The 23,226-nt window shown below is 42.4% G+C and overlaps 1 protein-coding gene across 1 annotated transcript in view; it reads right to left on the bottom strand.

Moving 5' to 3' along the window:
• Positions 1–21,729, bottom strand: part of LOC139387835 (protein mono-ADP-ribosyltransferase PARP14-like) — a 38,227-nt gene extending 16,498 nt beyond the window's left edge. The window contains exons 1-2 of the mRNA XM_071134095.1: positions 21,431–21,729; positions 21,148–21,266 (exon numbers count right to left, since the gene is read on the bottom strand). Coding sequence (XP_070990196.1) covers positions 21,148–21,266; positions 21,431–21,629 — 318 coding nt within the window. The 5' untranslated portion in view covers positions 21,630–21,729. The remainder of the gene's footprint in view (positions 1–21,147; positions 21,267–21,430) is intronic.
• Between the last annotated feature and the right edge of the window lie 1,497 nt (positions 21,730–23,226).

Raw genomic sequence — 23,226 nt, 5'->3', positions numbered from 1 at the left:
CGAGCCCAGGTCTCGTCCATAAAACAGCCCTCCGCCCCAGAGTCTATTAAGGCACTGCAGGAAGCTGACGAACCGGTCCAGCGTAGATGGACCGACAAGGTAGTGCAGGATCTTGAAGGAGAGACAGGAGTAGTAGCGCTCACCAGTAGCCCTCCGCTTACTGACGAGCTCTGGCCTTTTACTGGACATGAAGTGACAAAATGACCAGCGGAACCGCAATAGAGACAGAGGCGGTTGGTGATTCTCCGTTCCCTCTCCTTAGTCGAGATGCGGATACCTCCCAGCTGCATGGGCTCAGCACCCGAGCCGGCAGAGGAAGATGGTAGTGATGCGGAGAGGGGGGCGACGGAGAGCGCGAGCTCCTTTCCACGAGCTCGGTGACGAAGATCAACCCGTCGCTCAATGCGAATAGCGAGTTCAATCAAGGAATCCACGCTGGAAGGAACCTCCCGGGAGAGAATCTCATCCTTTACCTCTGCGCGGAGACCCTCCAGAAGACGAGCGAGCAAGGCCGGCTCGTTCCAGCCACTGGAGACAGCAAGAGTGCGAAACTCAATAGAGTAGTCTGTTATGGATCGATTGCCTTGACATAGGGAAGACAGGGCCCTGGAAGCCTCCTCCCCAAAAACAGATCGATCAAAAACCCGTATCATCTCCTCCTTAAAGTCCTGATACTGGTTAGTACACTCAGCCCTTGCCTCCCAGATTGCCGTGCCCCACTCACGAGCCCGTCCAATAAGGAGAGATATGACGTAGGCGACACGAGCAGTGCTCCTGGAGTAAGTGTTGGGCTGGAGAGAAAACACAATATCACACTGGGTGAGGAACGAGCGGCATTCAGTGGGCTCCCCAGAGTAACACGGCGGGTTATTGATTCTGGGCTCCGGAGATTCGAAAGCCCAGGAAGTGGCCGGTGGATCGAGGCGGAGATGGTGAACCTGTTCTGTGAGGTTGGAGACTTGGGTGGCCAGGGTCTCAACGGCATGTCGAGCAGCAGACACTTCCTGCTCGTGTCTGCCTAGCATCGCTCCCTGGATCCCGACGGCTGAGTGGAGAGGATCCGAAGTCGCTGGGTCCATTCTTGGTCGGATTCTTCTGTTACGGTGCGTGAATGAGGACCCAAAAGCGAATTAACTTAAACAGAGCTTCTTTAATTACCAAACATAGGTAGGCTCAGACGGACCGGCAGATTCCGACAGGACAAGACAAGGTTACAGCAAACATGACGACAGTCTGGTTCAGGCATGAAACACAACAAACAAGAATCCGACAAGGACAGGAACAAAAACAGAGAGAGATATAGGGACCTAATCAGAGGGAAAAAGGGAACAGGTGGGAAACGGGGTGACGAGGTGGTTAGGAGGAGACAAGGCACAGCTGGGGGAAAGAGGGGGAGAAAAGGTAACCTAACAACGACCAGCAGAGGGAGACAGGGTGAAGGGAAAGGGCAGAGACAAGACACAACATGACAGTACATGACAATTATCCATCAGTTTGAAGCCCTGGCTAGCCTGTCGAGCCAAGACAGCACTAATTTAGCCTGCAGTTAAACTCTGTTAAGCCAAAACTAAAATCTTGCAAAATTTGGACAGCTGCATGCTTAGATTTTTGTTTTTGGTCCGAAAAGATTGTAAAATCATGAGAATTTCAGCTAAATATATAGATAGATATACAGTGCCAGTCAAAAGTTTGGACACAATAAACCATTTTCTATATTGTAGAATAATAATGAAGACATCAAAACTATGAAATAACACATATGGAATCATGTAGTAACCCAAAAAGTGTTGAACTCAAAATATATTTATTATTTTGAGATATTCTATATATGAGATTCTTCAAAGTAGCCACCCTTTGACTTGATGACAGCTTTGCACACTTGACATTATCTTAATCGCTTCATGGGGTAGTCACCTGGAATGCATTTCAATTAATACGTTTGAGCCAATCAGTTGTGTTGTGGTGGTACAGAAGTTAGCCATAATTGGTAAAAGACCAAGTACATATTATGGTAGGAACAGCTCAAATAAGCAAAGAGAAAGGACAGTCCATCCTTACTTTAAGACATAAAGGTCAGTCAAGCCGGAAAATTTCAAGAACTCTGAAAGTTTCTTCAAGTGCCGTCGCAAAAACCATCAAGTGCTAGGATGAAACTTGCTCTCATGAGGACCGTCACAGGAAAGGAAGACTCAGAGTTACCTCTGCTGCAGAGGATAAGTTACCAGCCTTAGAAATTGCAGCCCAAATAAATTATTCAAAGTTCAAGTAACAGACACATCTCAACATCAACTGTTCAGAGTGGACTGCGTGAATCAGGCGTTCATGGTAGAATTGCTGCAAAGAAACAACTCTTAAAGGTTACCAATAAGAAGAGACTTGCTTGGGCCAAGAAACACAAGCAATGGACAAACCGGTGGAAATCTGTCCTTTTGTCTGATGAGTCCAAATTTGAGATTCTTGGTTCCAACCGCCATGTCTTTGTGAGACGCAGAGTAGGTGAATGGATGATCTCCGCATGTGTGGTTCCCACCGTGAAGTAGGGAGGAGGAGGTGTGATGGTGCTTTGCTGGTGACACTGTCTGTGATGTATTTAGAAATCAAGCCACACATAACCAGCATAGCTACCACAGCATTCTGCAGCGATACGCCATCCCATCTAGTTTGCACTATATGGGACTATCAATTGTTTTTCAAATGGACAATGACCCAAAACACACCTCCAGGTTGTGTAAGGGATATTTGATGGAGTGATGGAGTGCTGCATCAGATGGCCTGGCTTCCACAATCACCTGACCTCAACCCAATTGATTTGATTTGATTTTTTGAGACGGTTTGGGATGAGTTGGACCGCAGAGTGAAGGAAAAGCAGCCATCAAGTGTTCAGCATATGTGGGAACTCCTCCAAGACTGTTGGAAAAGCATTCCAGGTGAAGCTGGTTGAGAGAATGGCAAGAGTGTGCAAAGCTGTCATCAAGGCAAAGGGTGGCTACTTTGAAGAATCTAAAATCTAAAATATGTTTTGATTTGTTTTACACTTTTTTGGTTACGATGTAGAAAATAGTAAAAATAAAGAAAAACCCTTGAATGAGTAGCTGGTCCAAACTTTTGACTGGTACTGTATATAAACTACCTCCAACTGTAAGTGCTGATAGTGTGAAGTGGAAACGTCAAGGAGCAGCAATGGCTCAGCTTCGAAGTGATAGCCCACACAAGCTCACAAAATGGAGCGGCGAGTGCTGAAGCATGTAGCGTGTAAAAATTGTCTGTCCTTGTTTGAAACACTCACTACCGAGTTCCAAACTGCCTCTTGAAGCAACATCAGCACAATAACTGTTGGTCTGGAGATTCATGACATGGGTTTCCATGGCCGAGTAGTGTAAAGCTCGCCTCCGTTGGACTCTTGAGCAGCGGAAACGCGTTCTCTGGAGTGATGTATCATGCTTCACCATCTGGCAGTCCAACGGAAAAATCTGGGTTTGGCGGATGCCAGGAGAACGCAATCTGCCCCAATGCATAGAGCCAACTGCAAAGTTTGGTGGAGGAGGAATAACTGTCTGGGGCTGTTTTTCATGGTTTGGGCTAGGCCCCTTACTTCCAGTGATGGGAGATCTTAATGCTGCAGCATACAATGAAATTCTAGACGATTCTGTGCTTCCAACAATGTTGCAACAGTTTGGGGAAGGCCCTTTCCTGTTTCAGAATGACAATTTCCCAGTGCAGAAAGAAAGGTCCATACAGAAAAAGGTTTGTCGAGATCGGTGTGGAACAACTTGACTAGCCTGCACAGAGCCCTGATCTCAACCCCATCAATTGGAACGCCGACTGTGAGCCAGGACTAATCGCCCAACATCAGTGCCCGACCTCACTAATGCTTTTGTGGCTGAATGGAAGCAAGTCCCTGCAGCAATGTTCCAACATCTAGTGGAAAGCCTTCCGAGAAGATTAGAGGCTGTTCTAGCAGCTTTGGTCATGTCGTGAATATATACAGTTGAAGTCAGAAGTTCACTCTAGTGACTCCCCATCCCGCATGCGGGAGCGTAATCATCGCCTGACACTAACTAGCATAACGCAACGGACATAAATATTCCTAGAAAATATTCCTATTCATGAAAATCACAAATGAAATATATTGAGACACAGCTTAGCCTTTTGTTAATCACCTTATCATCTCAGATTTTCAAAATATGCTTTACAGCCAAAGCTAGACAAGCATTTGTGTACGTTTGTCAATAGCCTAGCATAGCATTTTGTCCAGCTAGCAGCAGGTAACTTGGTCACGGAAATCAGAAAAGCAATCAAATTAAATCGTTTACCTTTGATGAGCTTCAGATGATTTCACTCACAAGACTCCCAGTTAGATAGCAAATGTTCCTTTTTTCCAAAAATATTATTTTTGTAGGCGAAATAGCTCCGTTTGTTCTTCACGTTTGGCTGAGAAATCGCCTGGAAATTGCAGTCACGAAAACGGCTAAAAATATTCCAAATTAGCTCCATAATATCGACAGAAACATGGCAAACGTTGTTTATAATCAATCCTCAAGGTGTTTTTCAAATATCTATTAGATAATATATCCATCGGGACAATTAGTTCTTCAGTAGGACCGATTGGAGTAATGGCTACCGCTGTATTTTACGCGAGAATCTCTCTGGGAGCATCAGGTGACCACTTGCGCAATGTAGCCGCTTACGGGTATTCTTCAACATAAATGCGTAAAACTACGTCACAATGCTGTAGACACCTTCGGGAATACGGAGAAAGAGTAATCTGGTTGATAGCCCATTCACTGCTCAATAGGGACTCATTGGAACGCAGCGCTTTCAAAACATGAGGCACTTCCGGAATGGATTTTTCTCAGGCTTTCGCCTGCAACATCAGTTCTGTTATACTCACAGACTATATTTTTACAGTTTTGGAAACTTTATAGTGTTTTCTATCCTAAACTGTCAATTATATGCATATTTTAGCGTCTTGTCCTGACAAAATATCCTGTTTACTACGGGAACGTTTTTTTTCCAAAAATGAAAATACTGCCCCCTAGTCACAAAGACTCGTTTTTTAACAACTCCACAAATTTCTTGTTAATTAACAAACTATAGTTTTGGCAAGTCGGTTAGGACATCTACTTTGTGCATGACACACGTAATTTTTCCAACAATTGTTTACAGACAGATTATTTCACGTATAATTCACTGTATCACAATTCCAGCGGGTCAGAAGTTTGCATACACTAAGTTGACTGTGCCTTAAAACAGCTTGGGGATTCCAGAAAAGGATGTCATAGCTGTAGAAGCTTCTGATAGGCTAATTGATAATTTGAGTCAATTGGAGGTGTACCTGTGGATGTATTTCAAGGCCTACCTTCAAACGCAGTGCCTCTTTGCTTGACATCATGTGAAAATCAAACGAAATCATCCAAGACCTCAGAAAATAAATTGTAGACCACAAGACTGTTTCATCCTTGGGAGCAATTTCCAAATGCCTGAAGGTACCACGTTCATCTGTACAAACAATAGTACTCAAGTAGAAACACCATGGGACAACTCAGCTGTCATACCGCTCAGGAAGGAGACGCGTTCTGTCTCCAAGAGATGAACGTACATTGGTGCGAAAAGTGCAAATCAATCCCGGTACAACAGCAAAGGACCTTGTGAAGATGCTGGAGGAAATAGGTGCAAAAGTATCTATAATCACAGTAAAACGAGTCCTATATCAACATAACCTGAAAGACCGCTTAGCAACTGCTGTACTCTTCCGTAAAATACGCCAGAGTACAGTTTGCAACTGCACATGGGGACAAAGATCCTACTTTTTGGAGAAATGTCCTCTGGTCTGATGAAACAAAAATAGAACTGTTTGGCCATAATGACCATCGCTATGTTTGGAGGAAAAAGGGGGAGGCTTGCAAGCCGAAGAACACCATCCCAACCGTGAAGCACGGGGGTGGCAGCATGTTGTGGGGGTGCTTTGCTGAAGGAGGGACTGGTGCACTTCACAAAATAGATGGCATCATGAGGTAGGAAAATTATGTAGATCTTTTGAAGCAACATCTCAAGACATAAGTCAGGAAGTTAAAGCTTGGTCGCAAATGGGTCTTCCAAATGGACAATGACCAAAAGCATTCTTCCAAAGTCAAGGTTAGAGGTCGACCGATTAATCAGAATGGCCGATTAATTAGGGCCGATTTCAAGTTTTCATAACAATCGGAAATCGGTATTTTGGGGCGCCGATTTAAAAAAGAATATATATACGTATATATATTTTTAATGCCTATTCTTATTTTCAATGACAGCGGGTTAACTGCCTGTTCAGGGGCAGAATGACTGATTTGTACCTTGTCAGCTCAGAGGTTTGAACTTGCATCCTTCAGTTACTCTAACCACTAAGTTACCATGCCGCTACCCTGCCGTATTGTTTTCGTTGAGTGAGAGGTTATTTTCCTGGCACCACTCTCCCTGTCTCGTCATTGTTGGTAACTATATTAATTGGGGTCAGGTCAAAAAGCATTAAACATTTATGGCAATTTAGCTGTCCTGGGATATAAACATTGAGTTATTATTTTACCTGAAATGCACAAGGTCCTCTACTCCGACAATGAATCCACAGATAAAAGGGTTAACCGTGTTTGTTTCTAGTAATATCTCCTCCTTCAGACTTCTTATTTTTCTGACTTTATATGGCAGTTGGCAGCCAACTTTAAGGTGCATTACCACTACCAACTGGACTGGAGTTTGGACCTCAGGTCATCTTTCAATCACCCACGTGGGTATATACTCCTAAAAACCAAGGAGGAGATGGCAGAAGAAGGACTTGCCGTGTGTCATGAGTCACAAATAGAACCAAGTTCTATTTTAGCGCCTGGCTACACAGACGCTCGTTGATGTGCAAGCAGTGTGGGTGCAATGATTGAATAACATTCATGTGTACATTTATTTTGCAACGCTTGCACACGCGATGCAAGTGGTGTGGTCAGTATGTAAGAGTTGTTTCGGTTTGGGCCGGGCTGAGTTTATGGTTTGCTCAACATGCAACATAATCAGATTAATATAACAGTTTGAATAAAATGTTTACATGCTTTGCAAGAAGAACGATTACCCTAATAATCCTGTTTACATCTGAAATCAGGCAACTTGATGGCACTCTGATAAATGCATAAAATCGCCAATCAAAATAAACGTTCTACCACATTTAAAAAAAAAAAAAGTATTTTTTTTATTTAACCTTTATTTAACCAGGTAGGCTAGTTGAGAACAAGTTTTCATTTGCAACTGCGACCTGGCCAAGATAAAGAGTAGCAATTCGACACATACAACAACACAGAGTTACACATGGAATAAACAAAACATACAGTCAATAATACAGTAGAACAAAAGAAAACAAAAAGTCTATATACAGTGAGTGCAAATGAGGTAAGTTAAGGAAATAAATAGGCCATGGTGGCGAAGTAATTACAATATAGCAATTAAACACTGGAATGGTGGATCACATTGACCATGTTAATTGTGGCAAACATATATGATTCTGGGTTCAGACATATAAAGTTTGTATGTGAAAACTACTTCTAAGACGCATACATTCAGTTGTTCCAAACTCACTTAATTTGCGCTATAGAGTTACAGTAGGCTCGCTCCTTTGCTGCTAGCACATCCATTAATCAAATATACAGCTGGTTTGCAGATTAAGGTGTTTACATTTCCTAATAATTCAAAAGATTGCAACGATAAAAAGGTGTTTTAATCGACGCGTGCTTACTTCGATTTTGACCATACGCCGTTTAAGCGACCATACGCCGCTCAAGATAAGCTACGCCGTTTAAGATAAGCAGAGTAAGGGGTTTACATGACTATTACAATCTGCCTACTGCCATAATCATTTTAATATCAAATTACTACTGTGGATGTAAACATAGTGTTATTGTAATTTATGTTTGAGACCAACGCGTGTGTCACGCCCTGACCTTAGAGAGACTTTTTATTTCTCTATTTGGTTAGGTTGGGGTGTGATTTGGGTGGGCATTCTAGTTGTTCTATTTCTTTGTTGGCCGGGTATGGTTCCCAATCTGAGGCAGCTGTCTATCGTTGTCTCTGATTGGGGATCATACTTAGGCAGCCCTTTTCGCACCTTAGATTGTGGGATCTTGTTTTTGTGTAGCTGTGAGCAGCCCAGAACGTCACGTTTCATTTTGTTTTGTTTGTTGAGTTTCATATTTATTAAACATGTGGAATTTTATGCACGCTGCGCCTTGGTCCAATCATTCTCTAAACGAGCGTGACCATGGTTGTGTGAAAGGTGCCCATGTATCTATCACAGAACTAGAATTAGATTCACTTTCTATGATCTCTCTGCTCTGATAGACATGAGCCTGCAACTCTCATCTCCTACGGCGTTGCACTTCTTTTTTTATTTCCTAATGGAATCATAGCATCGCGAAGGGTTCTGAAGGAGCTGCACCACCCCTGATCAATTGAAATACCTTTGCCAAAGTCATATAATTACTGCTGTGTGCTCAGAAATAAATGAAATAATTCAGAATTGCCTAGCCATGAGAAGGTTAGACACAGAGGATCAATAGTTTATTTCTTTTTAAAAATAGCCTAGCTGTGGAGTGTAGTCCAATAACAAGGCATAGCCTACAGTTGGGAATGCGCAGGAAATCTGTCAGTGAAATAACAGGATGAAGTCTAAACAGGCCTTTCGCCTTTTTGCCCCTGAACGAGGCAGTTAACCCACTGTTCCTAGGCCGTCATTGAAAATAAGAATGTGTTCTTAACTTACTTGCCTAGTTAGATTAAGGTTAAAAAAAACAATAAAAAAACGAGCTAATCGTGGACTTCAGAAAACAACAGAGGGAGCATGCCCCTATCCACATTGACGGGCCCGCAGTGCAGAAGGCGTACACATCACTGACGATCTGAAATGGTCCACCCAAAAAGATAGTGTGGTGAAGAAGGTGTAACAGCGTCTCTTCAACCTCAGGAGCCTGAAGAAATTTGGTTTGTCACCTAAAACCCTCACAAACTTTTACAGATGCACAATTGAGAGCATCCTGTTGGGCTGTATCACAGCCTGGTATGGCAACTGCCCCACCCTCAATCGCAAGGCACTCCAGAAGGTGGTGCGGTCTGCCCAACGCATAAACGGGGGCAAACTACCTGCCCTTCAGGACACCTACAGCACCCGATGTCACAGGAAGGCCAAAAAGATAGTCAAGGACATCAACCACGTGCTCAGCCCGCTATCATCCAGAAGGTGAGGTCAGTACAGGTGCATCAAAGTTGGGACCGAGAGACTGAAAAACAGCTTCTATCTTAAGGCCATAAGACTGTTAAATAGCCATTACTAGCCGGCTTCCACTCGGTTACGCAACCATGCACCTTGAAGGCTGCTGCCCTATATACATAGACTTGGAATCACTGGCCTCTTTAATAATGCAACAATAGTCACTTTAATAATGTTTAAATGACTGTTTAGGCCTAAAAGCTCATCAATAAGCTAAGGACGGGACTAAACACCTCCCTCCGCCACTGGATCCTGGACTTCCTGACAGGCCGCCCCCCCAGGTGGTAAGGGTAGGTAACAACACATCTGCCATGCTGCTCCTCAACATAGGGGCCCCTCAGGGGTGTGTTCTCAGTCCCCTCCTGTACTCCCTGTTCACTCATGACTGCACGGCCAGGCACAACTCCAACACCATTCAATTTGCCGATAACACAACAATGGTAGGCCGGATCACTGACAACGACGAGACAGCCTATAGGGAGGAGGTCAGAGACCTGGCCGTGTGGTACCAGAACTACAACCTCTCCCTCAACGTGATCAAGACAAAGGAGATGATTGTGGACTACAGGAAAAAGAGGACCGAGCACACCCCCATTCTCATCGACAGGGCTGTAGTGGAGCAGGTTGAGAGCTTCAAGTTCCTTGGTATCCACATCACCAACAAACTAACATGGTCCTAGCACACCAAGACAGTCGTGAAGAGGGCACGACAAAACTGAAAAGATTTGGCATGGGTCCTCAGATCCTCAAAAGGTTCTACAGCTGCACCATCGAGAGCATCCTGACTGGTTGCATTACCGCCTGGTATGGCAACTGCTCGGCCTCCGATCGCAAGGCACTACAGAGGGTAGTACGACAGAGCCCAGTACATCGAGGGTAGTACTACAGAGCCCAGTACATCACTGGGGCCAAGCTTCCTGCCACCCAGGACCTCTATACCAGGCGGTGTCAGAGGAAGGCCCTAAAAATTGTCAAAGACTCAAGCCTCCCTAGTCATAGCCTGTTCTCTCTGCTACCGCACGGCAAGTGGTACCGGAGCACCAAGTCTAGGTCCAAGAGGCTTCTAAACATCTACCTCCAAGCCATAAGACTCCTGAAGATCTGATCAAATGGCTACCCAGACTATTTGTAGTGCCCCCCCCCCCCCCCCCACCACACACCACTGCTACTCTCTGTTGTCATCTCTCCATAGTCACTTTATAACTCTACCTACATGTACATATACTACCTCAAATAACCGGTGCCCCCGCACATTGACTCTGTATCAGTACCCCCCTGTATATAGTCTCGCTACTGTTACAGTGCCTTGCGAAAGTATTCGGCCCCCTTGAACTTTGCGACTTTTTGCCACATTTCAGGCTTCAAACATAAAGATATAAAACTGTTGTGAAGAATCAACAACAAGTGGGACACAATCATGAAGTGGAACGACATTTATTGGATATTTCAAACTTTTTTAACAAATCAAAAACTGAAAAATTGGGCGTGCAAAATTATTCAGCCCCTTTACTTTCAGTGCAGCAAACTCTCTCCAGAAGTTCAGTGAGGATCTCTGAATGATCCAATGTTGACCTAAATGACTAATGATGATAAATACAATCCACCTGTGTGTAATCAAGTCTCCGTATAAATGCACCTGCACTGTGATAGTCTCAGAGGTCCGTTAAAAGCGCAGAGAGCATCATGAAGAACAAGGAACACACCAGGCAGGTCCGAGATACTGTTGTGAAGAAGTTTAAAGCCGGATTTAGATACAAAAAGATTTCCCAAGCTTTAAACATCCCAATGAGCACTGTGCAAGCGATAATATTGAAATGGAAGGAGTATCAGACCACTGCAAATCTACCAAGACCTGGCCGTCCCTCTAAACTTTCAGCTCATACAAGGAGAAGACTGATCAGAGATGCAGCCAAGAGGCCCATGATCACTCTGGATGAACTGCAGAGATCTACAGCTGAGGTGGGAGACTCTGTCCATAGGACAACAATCAGTCGTATATTGCACAAATCTGGCCTTTATGGAAGAGTGGCAAGAAGAAAGCCATTTCTTAAAGATATCCATAAAAAGTGTCGTTTAAAGTTTGCCACAAGCCACCTGGGAGACACACCAAACATGTGGAAGAAGGTGCTCTGGTCAGATGAAACCAAAATGGAACTTTTTGGCAACAATGCAAAACATTATGTTTGGCGTAAAAGCAACACAGCTGAACACACCATCCCCACTGTCAAACATGGTGGTGGCAGCATCATGGTTTGGGCCTGCTTTTCTTCAGCAGGGACAGGGAAGATGGTTAAAATTGATGGGAAGATGGATGGAGCCAAATACAGGACCATTCTGGAAGAAAACCTGATGGAGTCTGCAAAAGACCTGAGACTGGGACAGAGATTTGTCTTCCAACAAGACAATGATCCAAAACATAAAGCAAAATCTACAATGGAATGGTTCAAAAATAAACATATCCAGGTGTTAGAATGGCCAAGACAAAGTCCAGACCTGAATCCAATCGAGAATCTGTGGAAAGAACTGAAAACTGCTGTTCACAAATGCTCTCAATCCAACCTCACTGAGCTCGAGCTGTTTTGCAAGGGTAAATGGGAAAAAAATTCAGTCTCTCGATGTGCAAAACTGATAGAGACATACCCCAAGCGACTTACAGCTGTAATCGCAGCAAAAGGTGGCGCTACAAAGTATTAACTTAAGGGGGCTGAATAATTTTGCACGCCCAATTTTTCCGTTTTTGATTTGTTAAAAAAGTTTGAAATATCCAATAAATGTCGTTCCACTTCATGATTGTGTCCCACTTGTTGTTGATTCTTCACAAAAAAATACAGTTTTATATCTTTATGTTTGAAGCCTGAAATGTGGCAAAAGGTCGCAAAGTTCAAGGGGGCCGAATACTTTCGCAAGGCACTGTATTTCACTGCTGCTCTTACTTGTTACTTTTATCTCTTATTCTTATTTTTTTTAATTGCATTGTTGGTTAGGGGCTCGTAAGTAAGCATTTCACTGTAAGGTTGTATTCAGCACATGTGACTAATAGAATTTGATTTGAGTTGAAATAATGTTTACATACTGCTTTACTCCTCTCATATGTTTATATACCAGAGGTGGAAACAAGTCATTGTTTTACAAGTCACAAGTAAGTCTCAAGTCTTAGCACTCGAGTCCCAAGTCAAGTCCCAAGCCAAGACAGGCAAGTACGAGTCAAATCTCAAGTCAAGACCGAGAAGTATCAAGTCAAGTCTCAAGTCCTAAACTTTAAGTTTTGAGTCATAATGTGCTCTTCACCAAATGTAATACCATTTCATATTTTTAACAAGACTAATAGTTATTATATTACATTTACGCAAATCATGAATGCTTTAAAAATATATTTATTACTTTCCAAATAAACTTTATATTTCCATGGAAATACATGGGTAGCCATGAGAAAGACCCCCCCCCCCCTCGACTATCGAGGATCGCTATGGGGTGCAATTGGGCGATGTAGGCTTGTACACAATCACCCAACCTTAACACACACACACACACACACACAATGTGGTTACAGTAGGCTAACATATGTCAATGGCTTTAGGAACAGCCGCAACATCAGGCAGGATTTAGGCTACCAACTGCCTAGCTAGTTGTAGCTCAATCTTGGGTGCAATGATAACGTTCCCGCACTGACTGACTGTGTGGAGGCTCATTGATTTAACGTTACGTTAGCCAACATGCTACACTGGCAAAGTTATGAATGATATAGCCGTCGGCTATATTAGCCCCGACTTACCGTTCTTTGTGCAGCTGCAAATGTCAAACAAAGTTGGAAGTTGTTGCGCCTCCGTCTGTCATTATCTTCCCGCATGTTTTGCAAGTTGCAATCCGTTTTTTGTTGATACAGCGTAGTCTTTATATCCAACATTTTTGGGGGTATCATCTTTCCAAGGGCTCCATCTGAATTCACTTGCCGACATTCCTCTGCACTGCCACACGTAACTTTTTCTCAGCTGGCACAATTTGATTGGCTGCTGTCTGATTCAAACTGTAATCCGTTAAATTAAGAGTTGATGTGCTGCACACTTTTTCAATAGCATAATTTTTCATATTTGGGCTTGGAGATGGTATCAAGTCAGTTCGAGTCAAAAGGCTCAAGTCCAAGTTAAGTCGCGAGTCATTCGTGTCAAAGTCGAGTTGCAAGTCATCATATTTGTGACTCGAGTCTGACTCGAGTCCAAGTCATGTGCCTCGAGTCCATACCTCTGGTATATACTGTATTCGATTCTACTGTATTTTAGTCAATGCCACTCCGACATTGCTCAAACTAATATTTATATATTTCTTAACTCCATTCTTCTACTTTTATATTGATGTGTATTGTTGTGAATCGTTTTTAGATACTACTGCACTGTTGGAGCATTTCACTACACCCACAATAACAGGGGAAAAAAAGAAAAAAATATTTGGTTTGATTTGGTTCAGAGTTCATGTTGATATTTCAACCTGCGTGTCTTGATCGCGTCTGGTGTGGGTGGACAAAATCAACATGTGATCGATGGTGGACGAACTTGCCAAGCGGTCTGGTTAGCATGTTACATGCTGACCACACCGCTCGAGTAGCGTGCGCAAGCTTTGCAAAATAAATGTACACATACATGTTATTCAATCATTGCACCCACACTACTCACAAGTGGCTGCGTAGACAGGCGCTAAAATATAACTTGGTTCTATTTGTGACACTTGACGTGCTGGAAGTCCCGCCTCCCCCATCTCCTTATTGATTTTTAGGAGCCTATACCCACGTGGGTGATTGAAAGATGAACTGAGGTCCAGACTCCAGTCCAGTTGGTGGTGGTAATGCACGTTATCCACTATGGGATTGGTATTCCTTAACCTTTATTTTCAAATGTAGGAACTGGTTCTACAGTTTGACACCAATGCTGTCTCTGGCTCCACATCCCCCGCCCGGCTATCTAGATGTGGGAAGCTTAGTGTATTTTCTGTAGGGAATGATGATCATACATGATCCATCATGTATGACAATTCCTGGGAGTGTGTAAACTTTTTTATTACAATAGCATTTTTGCATGTTCTCTATAGTTATGTACTTGAAAATGTATAAATGTACCAATTCGGCACATTTAGGCAAACTCCTGGCAGACTTCATACAAAATGTTTTGTAGTAATGTAATTCTTCACTGGATCAGTCTGAAACTTTGCACACACACTGCTGCCATCTTGTGGACAACATCTAAGTTACACCTAAAATTCTATTTGAATGTATGACCTTTCTCTTGCATTTCAAAGATGATTGGGGACAAAAATAGAAAACATATGTTTTTTTGTTTGTATTATATTTTACCAGATCCAATGTGTTATATTCTCCTACATTAAAGTTGGTTGCCAACTGCCATATAAAGTCCAAAGAAGAAGGAGGAGAGATTACTAGAAACAAACTCAGTTTACCCTTTTATCTGTGAATTAATTGTCAGAGTGGAGGACCTTGTGCATTTCAGGTAAAATAACAACCCAATGTTTAAATCCAAGGACAAATTAGCTAGCAACAGCAAGTTAGCTAGCTAAATTGCCATAAATGTTTAATGCTTTTCAACCTGCCCCCAAATGAATATGGTTGGTTCAGAGTTTGTTTTGATATTTCAACCTGCATGTCCTGATCGCGTCTGATGTGGGTGGACAAAAATCAGCATGCGGATGGGCAGTCAGACTGGTCAGCATGTTAGAATATCAGGCCTGGGCTGAAAATCTACTTTTTTACATTATGTTATTTATGAAGGGGGAAGGGGGGCAGATCAATTAATGAAGAGGCAACTCGAATTAACTTTTTACCCCCAGAGGTCAGGGATACGCCAAATAAAAATGTGATTCACATTTTTTTTTTCATATATATATCGTTTTTTTTCTTCACATTTTCATGCTCCATCTGGCACTATTACATGTATGTGCATGTTCTTGTATGCATTTATTTGAATGAGAATGTGTGTATATGCATGTGAACAAACACCTGCATGGCATCAGCCTCAGGCAAACCAACACTAGCTGTAAAAACACTACCCCTCAGTGTCATAAACTTACTTATTATTGTTTTATTTTGACTATCTGTCAACTATTCTGTGATGTTTAACGTACAATTTCAATCTATCTAATCGAATAGAATCAACTCATTGCGAGTTTAAGATAAATACTTTTACTTAAAGTATTAGTAATTGACTGACCCGGTCTCTCCAGATCTCCTAACAGTACTTTTGCTAGGGTCAATTTTAGATCAATGCCACAGATTGCATTTTCAGACATTCCTGAACCTGAGACAAGAAACAGGCTACCTGTGGGCAATACCAAAATAAATGGTCTATTGATTCTGTATCCTCACAACAAAATCTGCAGAGCTTCGATGATTTTATGCCCCAATTTTTCAACATTTTGATGGTGGCAAAAATTCTATATAATCATTTTATATAGTCTTGAATCTTGTTTTTCTTTTATATCAACTCATATACCATGGAATCAGTACATCAAAAATCTCTTTCCAACTATTTTGCAATCTGTATGGCACAGTTGTCAACACCCTGGTCCTCAACTGAAACTGGTATACTTTCCTATTTATGCTATTTTTATTCCTCCGCCAGTTTTGATCCTTTATATTGGGCAGACAGACCAGTTCCCTACCTCCTCCCGCTGCCACCTGCCTCCTCCATTTTTGGGGATCAGTTATACTCTAGGATTAGTAGTTGGACTAAATTACTATTACACCATAAACACCTCAGTCATTTCTTTTAGGATGCTCAGTGAAGCTAAATGTCAATGTTTTTAGTTCTAATGAGGCCAAAACTCAACAGCTCACGCCACCAAGCAGGAAACAGCCTATGCTTTGATTGAAACAAAATACAAGGTAAATAGTATGTAACATCATCGTTTCTAATTCGCTCACGAAACAGTAATTCAAGAAGATCTTAATGCATATTCCCATGAAACTGATTGAGATAAAAAATGATTGAAATGCAGTTTGGAGCTTGAACAAGTATTTGATACACTGCCGATTTTGCAGGTTTTCCTACTTACAAAGCATGTAGAGGTCTATAATTTTTATCATACGTACACTTCAAATGTGAGAGACGGAATCTAAAACAAAAATCGAGAAAAATCACATTGCATTATTTTTAAGTAATTAATTTGCAATTTATTGCATCATAGGTACACTTCAACTAAAGAGCTACCCGGAGTCATATCGCACGGCGGGAGGGTAAGACACACTGACACTGTCAAACAATAAACAGTGTTCGAGAGGAGAACTGGAATTAACAGAATTCCGGGGGCCATCTCTCGAATGAAGTAACCCTCCCACCCCTGTCACCCCTGTTTTTGTTCATAGAAGTGACGATGTGTCTGGCTCTTGCTAAGTGATGTGTTCTAGGGGAAAGGGTGGGGCTTCACATGGAAGCTGTTCGTCTGAGCTGTCTTATCGTGGGTGACATATTCCTGATACAGCACGTCCTAATTTGACCCAGGGTTTAAACGATGAGGATTTTGTTCCAAAATAAGCATAAGAGATCCCTAGATCTGGGTAGACAGGAAGTTAGAGTAGAGATTGGGAAGGATCTCTCAATGGAGTTTTATGTAGCCCAAAATGGGAGTCTCTAACTACATGGCAGTCTAGGACACTGAGCCATTATGGCATATATCGGTGCAGGTTCCCATATTGATCGTGGACACAGGTCATAGCTCATTTGGAGAGAGAGGGCTATATGAATCCACTCACCCAGTATGGAAGGACAAAGTATACATTGATAACATTGGGGTTCCACGGACGTGGACTGGATTAATTATATTTATTATAATCAACAGCGCTTTAACAATTATACCAGAGATGCTATTAAAGGTTTTGCAGAACAGACTGAAGCAACCAGCCTGATGGCTTGGCAGAATAGATTTGCATTAGATAAGTTATTGGCTGAAAAGGGAGAAGTATGCGTGATTATCGGGACCATGTTTGTGCTTACATCCCAAATAACACAGCTCCGGACGAATCAGTGCCCGAAGCCTCAGCTGGTTTGACCACCCTGGCTCACGGTTTGGCAGAAAACTCTGGGGTGGATACCTCTGACTAATTGTTTTGATAGCATGTTCGGAAAATGGGAAAAAATATTAGGATCACTGTATTATGGGCTACATTCACCTGTGTGACTGTTTTAGTTTTATGGGGCTGTTGTCTAATTCCCTGTGTATGAGGCCTTATTTCCAGGACTCTGGAGAAATCGATGGCAATAGATGGTGAGGTACCAGCGGATTCCAGGTTCTGACCCGTGGAGTGCTGAATGTATGTCTACAGAACAAGTGGACGAAAATTATAAATTAAATTATATTAAATTGGGAGGGTGTCCGTATGGGGATTACATGATAACCGACTTGGGACAGTTCTGGGATTGGAGAAGAGGGTATCCTTATAGCATAGGGGATCCCACAAAGGTGGATAGGTTTTCCATGATATGGGGAAAACCTGGGAGCACTGTTGAACTTTGTAAAGGTGATGAAATCCTACTAACCATCAAAACTATTAAGCTCTCTGATGCAGGCACTTACACCCTCGGACTACAAAGGACCGAGACAGACACGATGGGTGTGTTTTCTATTAAGGTGCTGCCAAAACCAGAGGTCCCAGATGAACCAGGGCCAGACACACTCCTCTACCACCCCTGGACCGAACCTGCCACCACTGTGTTAAAAATTCCATTCAGGTAATTAATGTTAGAGACTATTCAGCTATTGATCAATTAGGCACTGAGACTGGTTTTGATGGTAGGGACAATTTGTGGCTGTCTTATATGAGGTATACAGCTAAGACCCTGAAAAGAAAGGACTGCATGAGTTACATGAAACATTGGTCATGCTATACCTGTTCTGGCTACACACCCATTTGCTATAGGAGAAGGAGAGGGGTGGTTGTGTATTCTGAGAGTTTTTTTTACCAGGTTCAGCCCAATTCAACTCTCTGTTCCTCTTTGAGCCTTGTGTTTCCTACCGTACCTCCTCATCGAGCCCCTTGGTGTGTTAAGGCATATGGGGGCAATTACAGTTGCATCATGGGTACAGGTAATGGCATTGATTATGGGAGATTGCCTGAAGCTGATTGCAGTAGTAACATAACCATTAATTCCACTTGGCCAGTTACAGGCCTAAACCAAACTAGTGGTCTGGCTGATGTGTGGTGGATCTGTGGATCCAAAAGAGTGCTGAGACCCATTCTTAGAGGAGACTGGCAAGGTACGTGTGCTCTGACCAGTTTGATAATTCCACTGATCATTGTTGATGTTACTGCTGAACAGCTGTTGGGTTCTGTATCCAGGGGACCTGAAAACATTCCATCCCATGAGAGACATAGACGTAGTGCTCCATGGACAGAGGATGTAGTTGACATACACGCTAACCTGTTGGGAGTGCCAGTGGGGGTTCCTCATGAGTTTCAGGCCTTGGGTAGGAATGATGGACTCTGGCACTTACTACCTATTATGGGTCCAGCCATAGTGGATGCTAGACAGACTGCATGGATGAATTATATCTACTATAATCAACAGCGTTTTGTGAATTACTCCCGTGATGCACTCACTGGTATGTCTGAACAGCTCGAGGCCACATCTAGGGTTGCCAGACAGAATAGACTTGCTTTGGATATGCTTCTTGCCAGTCAGGGGGGTGTCTGTAAGATGTTCGGTGAACAATGTTGCACGTATATTCCTAATAACACCAGTCCAGAGGGTAGTATATCTAAGGCCCTTAATGGGCTTGGTGCACTATCTGCTGAGATGAGGACCATGGCGGGGGTGGAGGAGTCTGGACTGTTCTCTTGGTTGGGAGCCTGGTTTGGTAAGTACACTGGTATGGTGGTTACTGGATTTCTGACCCTAATTCTTGTATTTTTGTTATTGATGTGTTGTGCTGCTTGCATCATACCGTGTTTTAAGAAGTCTGTTACAGATGTGGTGAAGGCTTCAGGCATGATGCCTTTGCTTGATGATACAGTTGGAGATGCTGATACTGAATCATGCTTTCAGGGGAGGATGGGACTGACTGAGGATGACCCATGGTATGCTGTGGGTGAGGTAGTGGAATAAATATTACACCACCACAGTTCCTTGTTTTACATTTTTGTTTTATGATAAGTTTTCTTTCCAGAATGTTTGTTCTCCCTGTTGTGAAGGTTTGGAGTCCCTGGGTGGCATGGTGCCCACCTGGTGCAGGATAGGAGTAGCTGAGAGGACCAGATGGTTTATAATAATGCTTTGCTCTGCTTTACTCTGTTTTCCATGACCAATGTTTTATCCTACATCTTACATGTCAATAAACAATATAGTCTTATCCTGTTTTTGTCAAAAGGGGGAGACAAAAGCATTGTTGATTTGTATTTTTTCTTGGTTGATTTTTCTTTTCTGTTTTTCTGTAAAAAATAAATAAAAATAAAAATAATTATGTTTTTGTTATTTTCATGAAATGCTATTAACATATTACTATGTTGGGACCGCTGAAATAACGGATAATGAGTGACACCCTAGGGGGTGTCAAAAGGGGGACTTAAATTTGACACCATTTTCTTTATTCTGTTTTTAAACGAGCTGTTGTTCTCTTTTGACATGAGGGTTGTAAGTTCCTAGGTGGCTGGTAGCCAATCTAGTACATAGTGGGATCGAATGGAGGACATGAAGGTATTTTAAACTTTGTCACTGTTATATGATTCATTGCTGAATTTTTGTTCACACCCTTGGGGTTGTGAAAAAGGGGGATTGTTGGATGTGGATGTGTGTATGTGTTATGCAACATAGCTGACTTGAAACATTGTTAAAAGTATCAGGGCCATGGGACTTTCTCATGATGGAAAAATACAGAGAAGCATGAAGACAGGAACTGTTCAAATTAGTTGGGAGGGGGGCACATTCAGAGCGGGGTGTTGCGAGAACAAGCGGTCTTTTGTTAGATAACAGGAGCCAGGTGCGAGATAACGATATGAGCGCATGGATGTTCTTTACAGCAACAGTTACATCTATCAACAGAAGCGCCAAGAGGCAGGGACCCGCCTGAGCGCCTGCAATAGGCTGAGCAAGTTTAAACCACGCCCAGTCTCTACTGTGATAGGCCAACAGACGGGTTGGAACTGTCTATCACAGTATAAAGAATACATACGTCTTGTCAGTTCTCTGTTCTGCCCTGCGTGGTATTACAGTGAGCCCGTATATACGAAAGTTGCATTTGCCATTTATTACTTAGCTAATAAAAAAATACATAGTATAAAATCGGTGACTCATTGTTATATTTATCCTGATACCAGATTCTAATTTACGCAACCCTAACACTTGGCAAATTGTGCTGTTAAGACACTGATGCACTTTGCAACCATGTACCTATGTGAGAGTTGATTCTCGGCCCTAGGTAGCATGAAAACTAAATACAGGCACAGACTTTGTGTGGAAAAGTATTTAAGACTGAGACTCTCTCCAATACAACCCAACATTGCAGAGTTATTTGCATCTTTTCAAGCACACCCTTCTCATTAACCTGTGGTGAGTTATTCCGAATGTTCGATGAACAAATAAGGTTTTAAGATGGTTCAATAAAGAGCAAAATTATTGATTATTTTATTATTATTTGTGCCCTGGTCCTTTAAGAGCTCTTTGTCACTTCCCACGAGCCGGGTTGTGACAAAAACTCACACCTATTCTTATGTTTAATAAATGTATCATATAGTGTGCGTGTGGCAGGCTTACAAAAAAACAGCATTTGAGATTGCGCTGACCCTGGTGCTAAAGGGGATCCTCAGCTGGAGGTTGAATGTTTGAAGGGGTACAGGACTATAAAAGGTTTGGGAACCACTGACATGAACTACTCACCGACAGAGTGCAAGCCTCTTTCAGATTTCCCCCGGATGATGATGATGACAAGCGCAACTTCACAGTTTCATTGTCTACAGTAATTTCGTGGTTATCTCTCGATAGAACGCTTTCCCTGACTGTGGAGACAAATGCGACATCATGCACACGTCACTTTACTGGAAGTCACTTGTACATATTTACATTTGTATGGTTAACACTATTTCACTATTATGATATCCTACAGTGGGCTATAAAATGACAACTATACGATACAAATCGTCATCCGTGGTGATCTGCTTACCATCCTCAGATTTGAAATAAACAGTTGCGCTAGTGGAGCGTTGATCCTCGTAGTGCACCAAGCAGTCCCCTCCACTCGACTTCTTTTTACTTTGAAAATAAATCTGAAGCTTGTTCTGTATCCCTTTAGAGACAGAGTTTGTCCAACTGACGTCTATAGTGATGGGATAAGGATATTCATCCATCGTTTCACCCCTCATGCGAATACTGTTTGGGTATGAAACGCGTCGTCCTATTCTTTCACTGCATCCACTGTTTCACTTTCGTTTCAGACTCGGTTGACGAGGAAATCGTGTGTACAGTGGACCTACTGATCATATAACCATGCCTTATATGAGTAGGCCGTGGGATATAAACTTATTAACCTATACTTTCTCAAGTAATGTGTTTAACTTAAGAACATGTTGTTTAAAACAAAATGGCGAATGGAAACGATTTATATTCATTATATTTTCACTTGCTTAACCATTAACAAAAATAATGATTGTTAGTTAATGCTCTTACGTGATCACAGACAGACATAGGCAAGATGTCCCAATGGACAGGACCTCACAGGAGGAAGGTACACATGTTCAACAGCAGATGACACTATGCCTCAGATAATGCCTTTGCTAGAATTTTCTGAGAGCTGGAGCAATGAGGGAATCCTCTTTCTGTCTCTCTGTGTGTAAATCATTCTCTTTCCATGGGCCCTTACACAGAAAGACAGATTGACAGTCACTGGATCCAGGTTCGAGTCCTGGTCGGGGGTTCCCCCCAAATTTGCTACACTAGTTAACTGCTGCGCTGCACTCATTTTCCTGGCAGTAAACAGTCTGTAGTCTATTGAGTCACAGGTGTAGGACTACCAGATGATGCACAGAGGGAAATATGGCACAAGGGAGGGAGGGACAGCATGGGCTAAGGATGAGGTGGGGCAGTTGCTGCTCAGGACACTGACAGATACTGTATGCTGACAGACTGCATTCTCCTGGCGGTAAACATTCCGTAGTCTATTGAGTCACAGGTATAGGACTACCCGATGACGCACAGTGGAGGGAGGGACAGCATGGGCTAAGGCTGGGGTGGGGCTGTTAGCTGTCTCCAAATTGAAGCATCATTAAAGCTTCTAATATTTTTAATATCCTCAAAAGAGAGGAAATATGATGGAAAAATATGATGGAAAAAATAGCTCAACTGGGAAAGATCTTAATACACTGTACCTCAGTTGACAAACACAAAATCTATTTTGTAGACATTTCCTCTACTTCTCTACCCGTCTGTTGTCTTTATCCATCTCTCTGTCTGTCTCCATCTTGTCTTTTCCGATCTGTTGACCTGACTGTCATTCGAGGTAAAATGTTTTAGAGTAAAACAGAGTAAAACATCCTGTAGATTGAAGCTTTATTTATCACGTGAATAAAATGCACAGCAAACCTTTATTACTCCCATAGTTTATAATATGTTAAAAACACCAACACTGCATCAGAGAAAATACAACATGAACACACACTCCTACAGAGAAGTGTGGAAAATAAATTGATCCGAAATAATTTCTAAATCCAGAAAGATTGATACTGTGTACTCCTCCGGAAGCCAGACAAGAAGGACAGAGGGAGAGTAAACAAGCGGAGCCTGAATAAAGTATATTGTGATATTGCGGCAGAGTTTCGATTTTTTGCTAGGTGTTTCAGAGATAAATTACTTTTCCACTCAATCCTGCCTGTCCTGTTGTAGTTTTTACTGTTTAATACTGTTTCTTTACTCCTCCTGACTCCATGGATTGAAGCTGTGGCTCTTATTAGTTTTTGGTCTCCT

The sequence above is a fragment of the Oncorhynchus clarkii genome, chromosome 29 (assembly GCF_045791955.1).
Source record: "Oncorhynchus clarkii lewisi isolate Uvic-CL-2024 chromosome 29, UVic_Ocla_1.0, whole genome shotgun sequence".
In the NCBI taxonomy this organism is placed as follows: domain Eukaryota; kingdom Metazoa; phylum Chordata; class Actinopteri; order Salmoniformes; family Salmonidae; genus Oncorhynchus; species Oncorhynchus clarkii.
The sequence above is the reverse complement of the archived record's forward strand: the minus strand, read 5'-3'. Positions and strand labels throughout refer to the sequence as shown.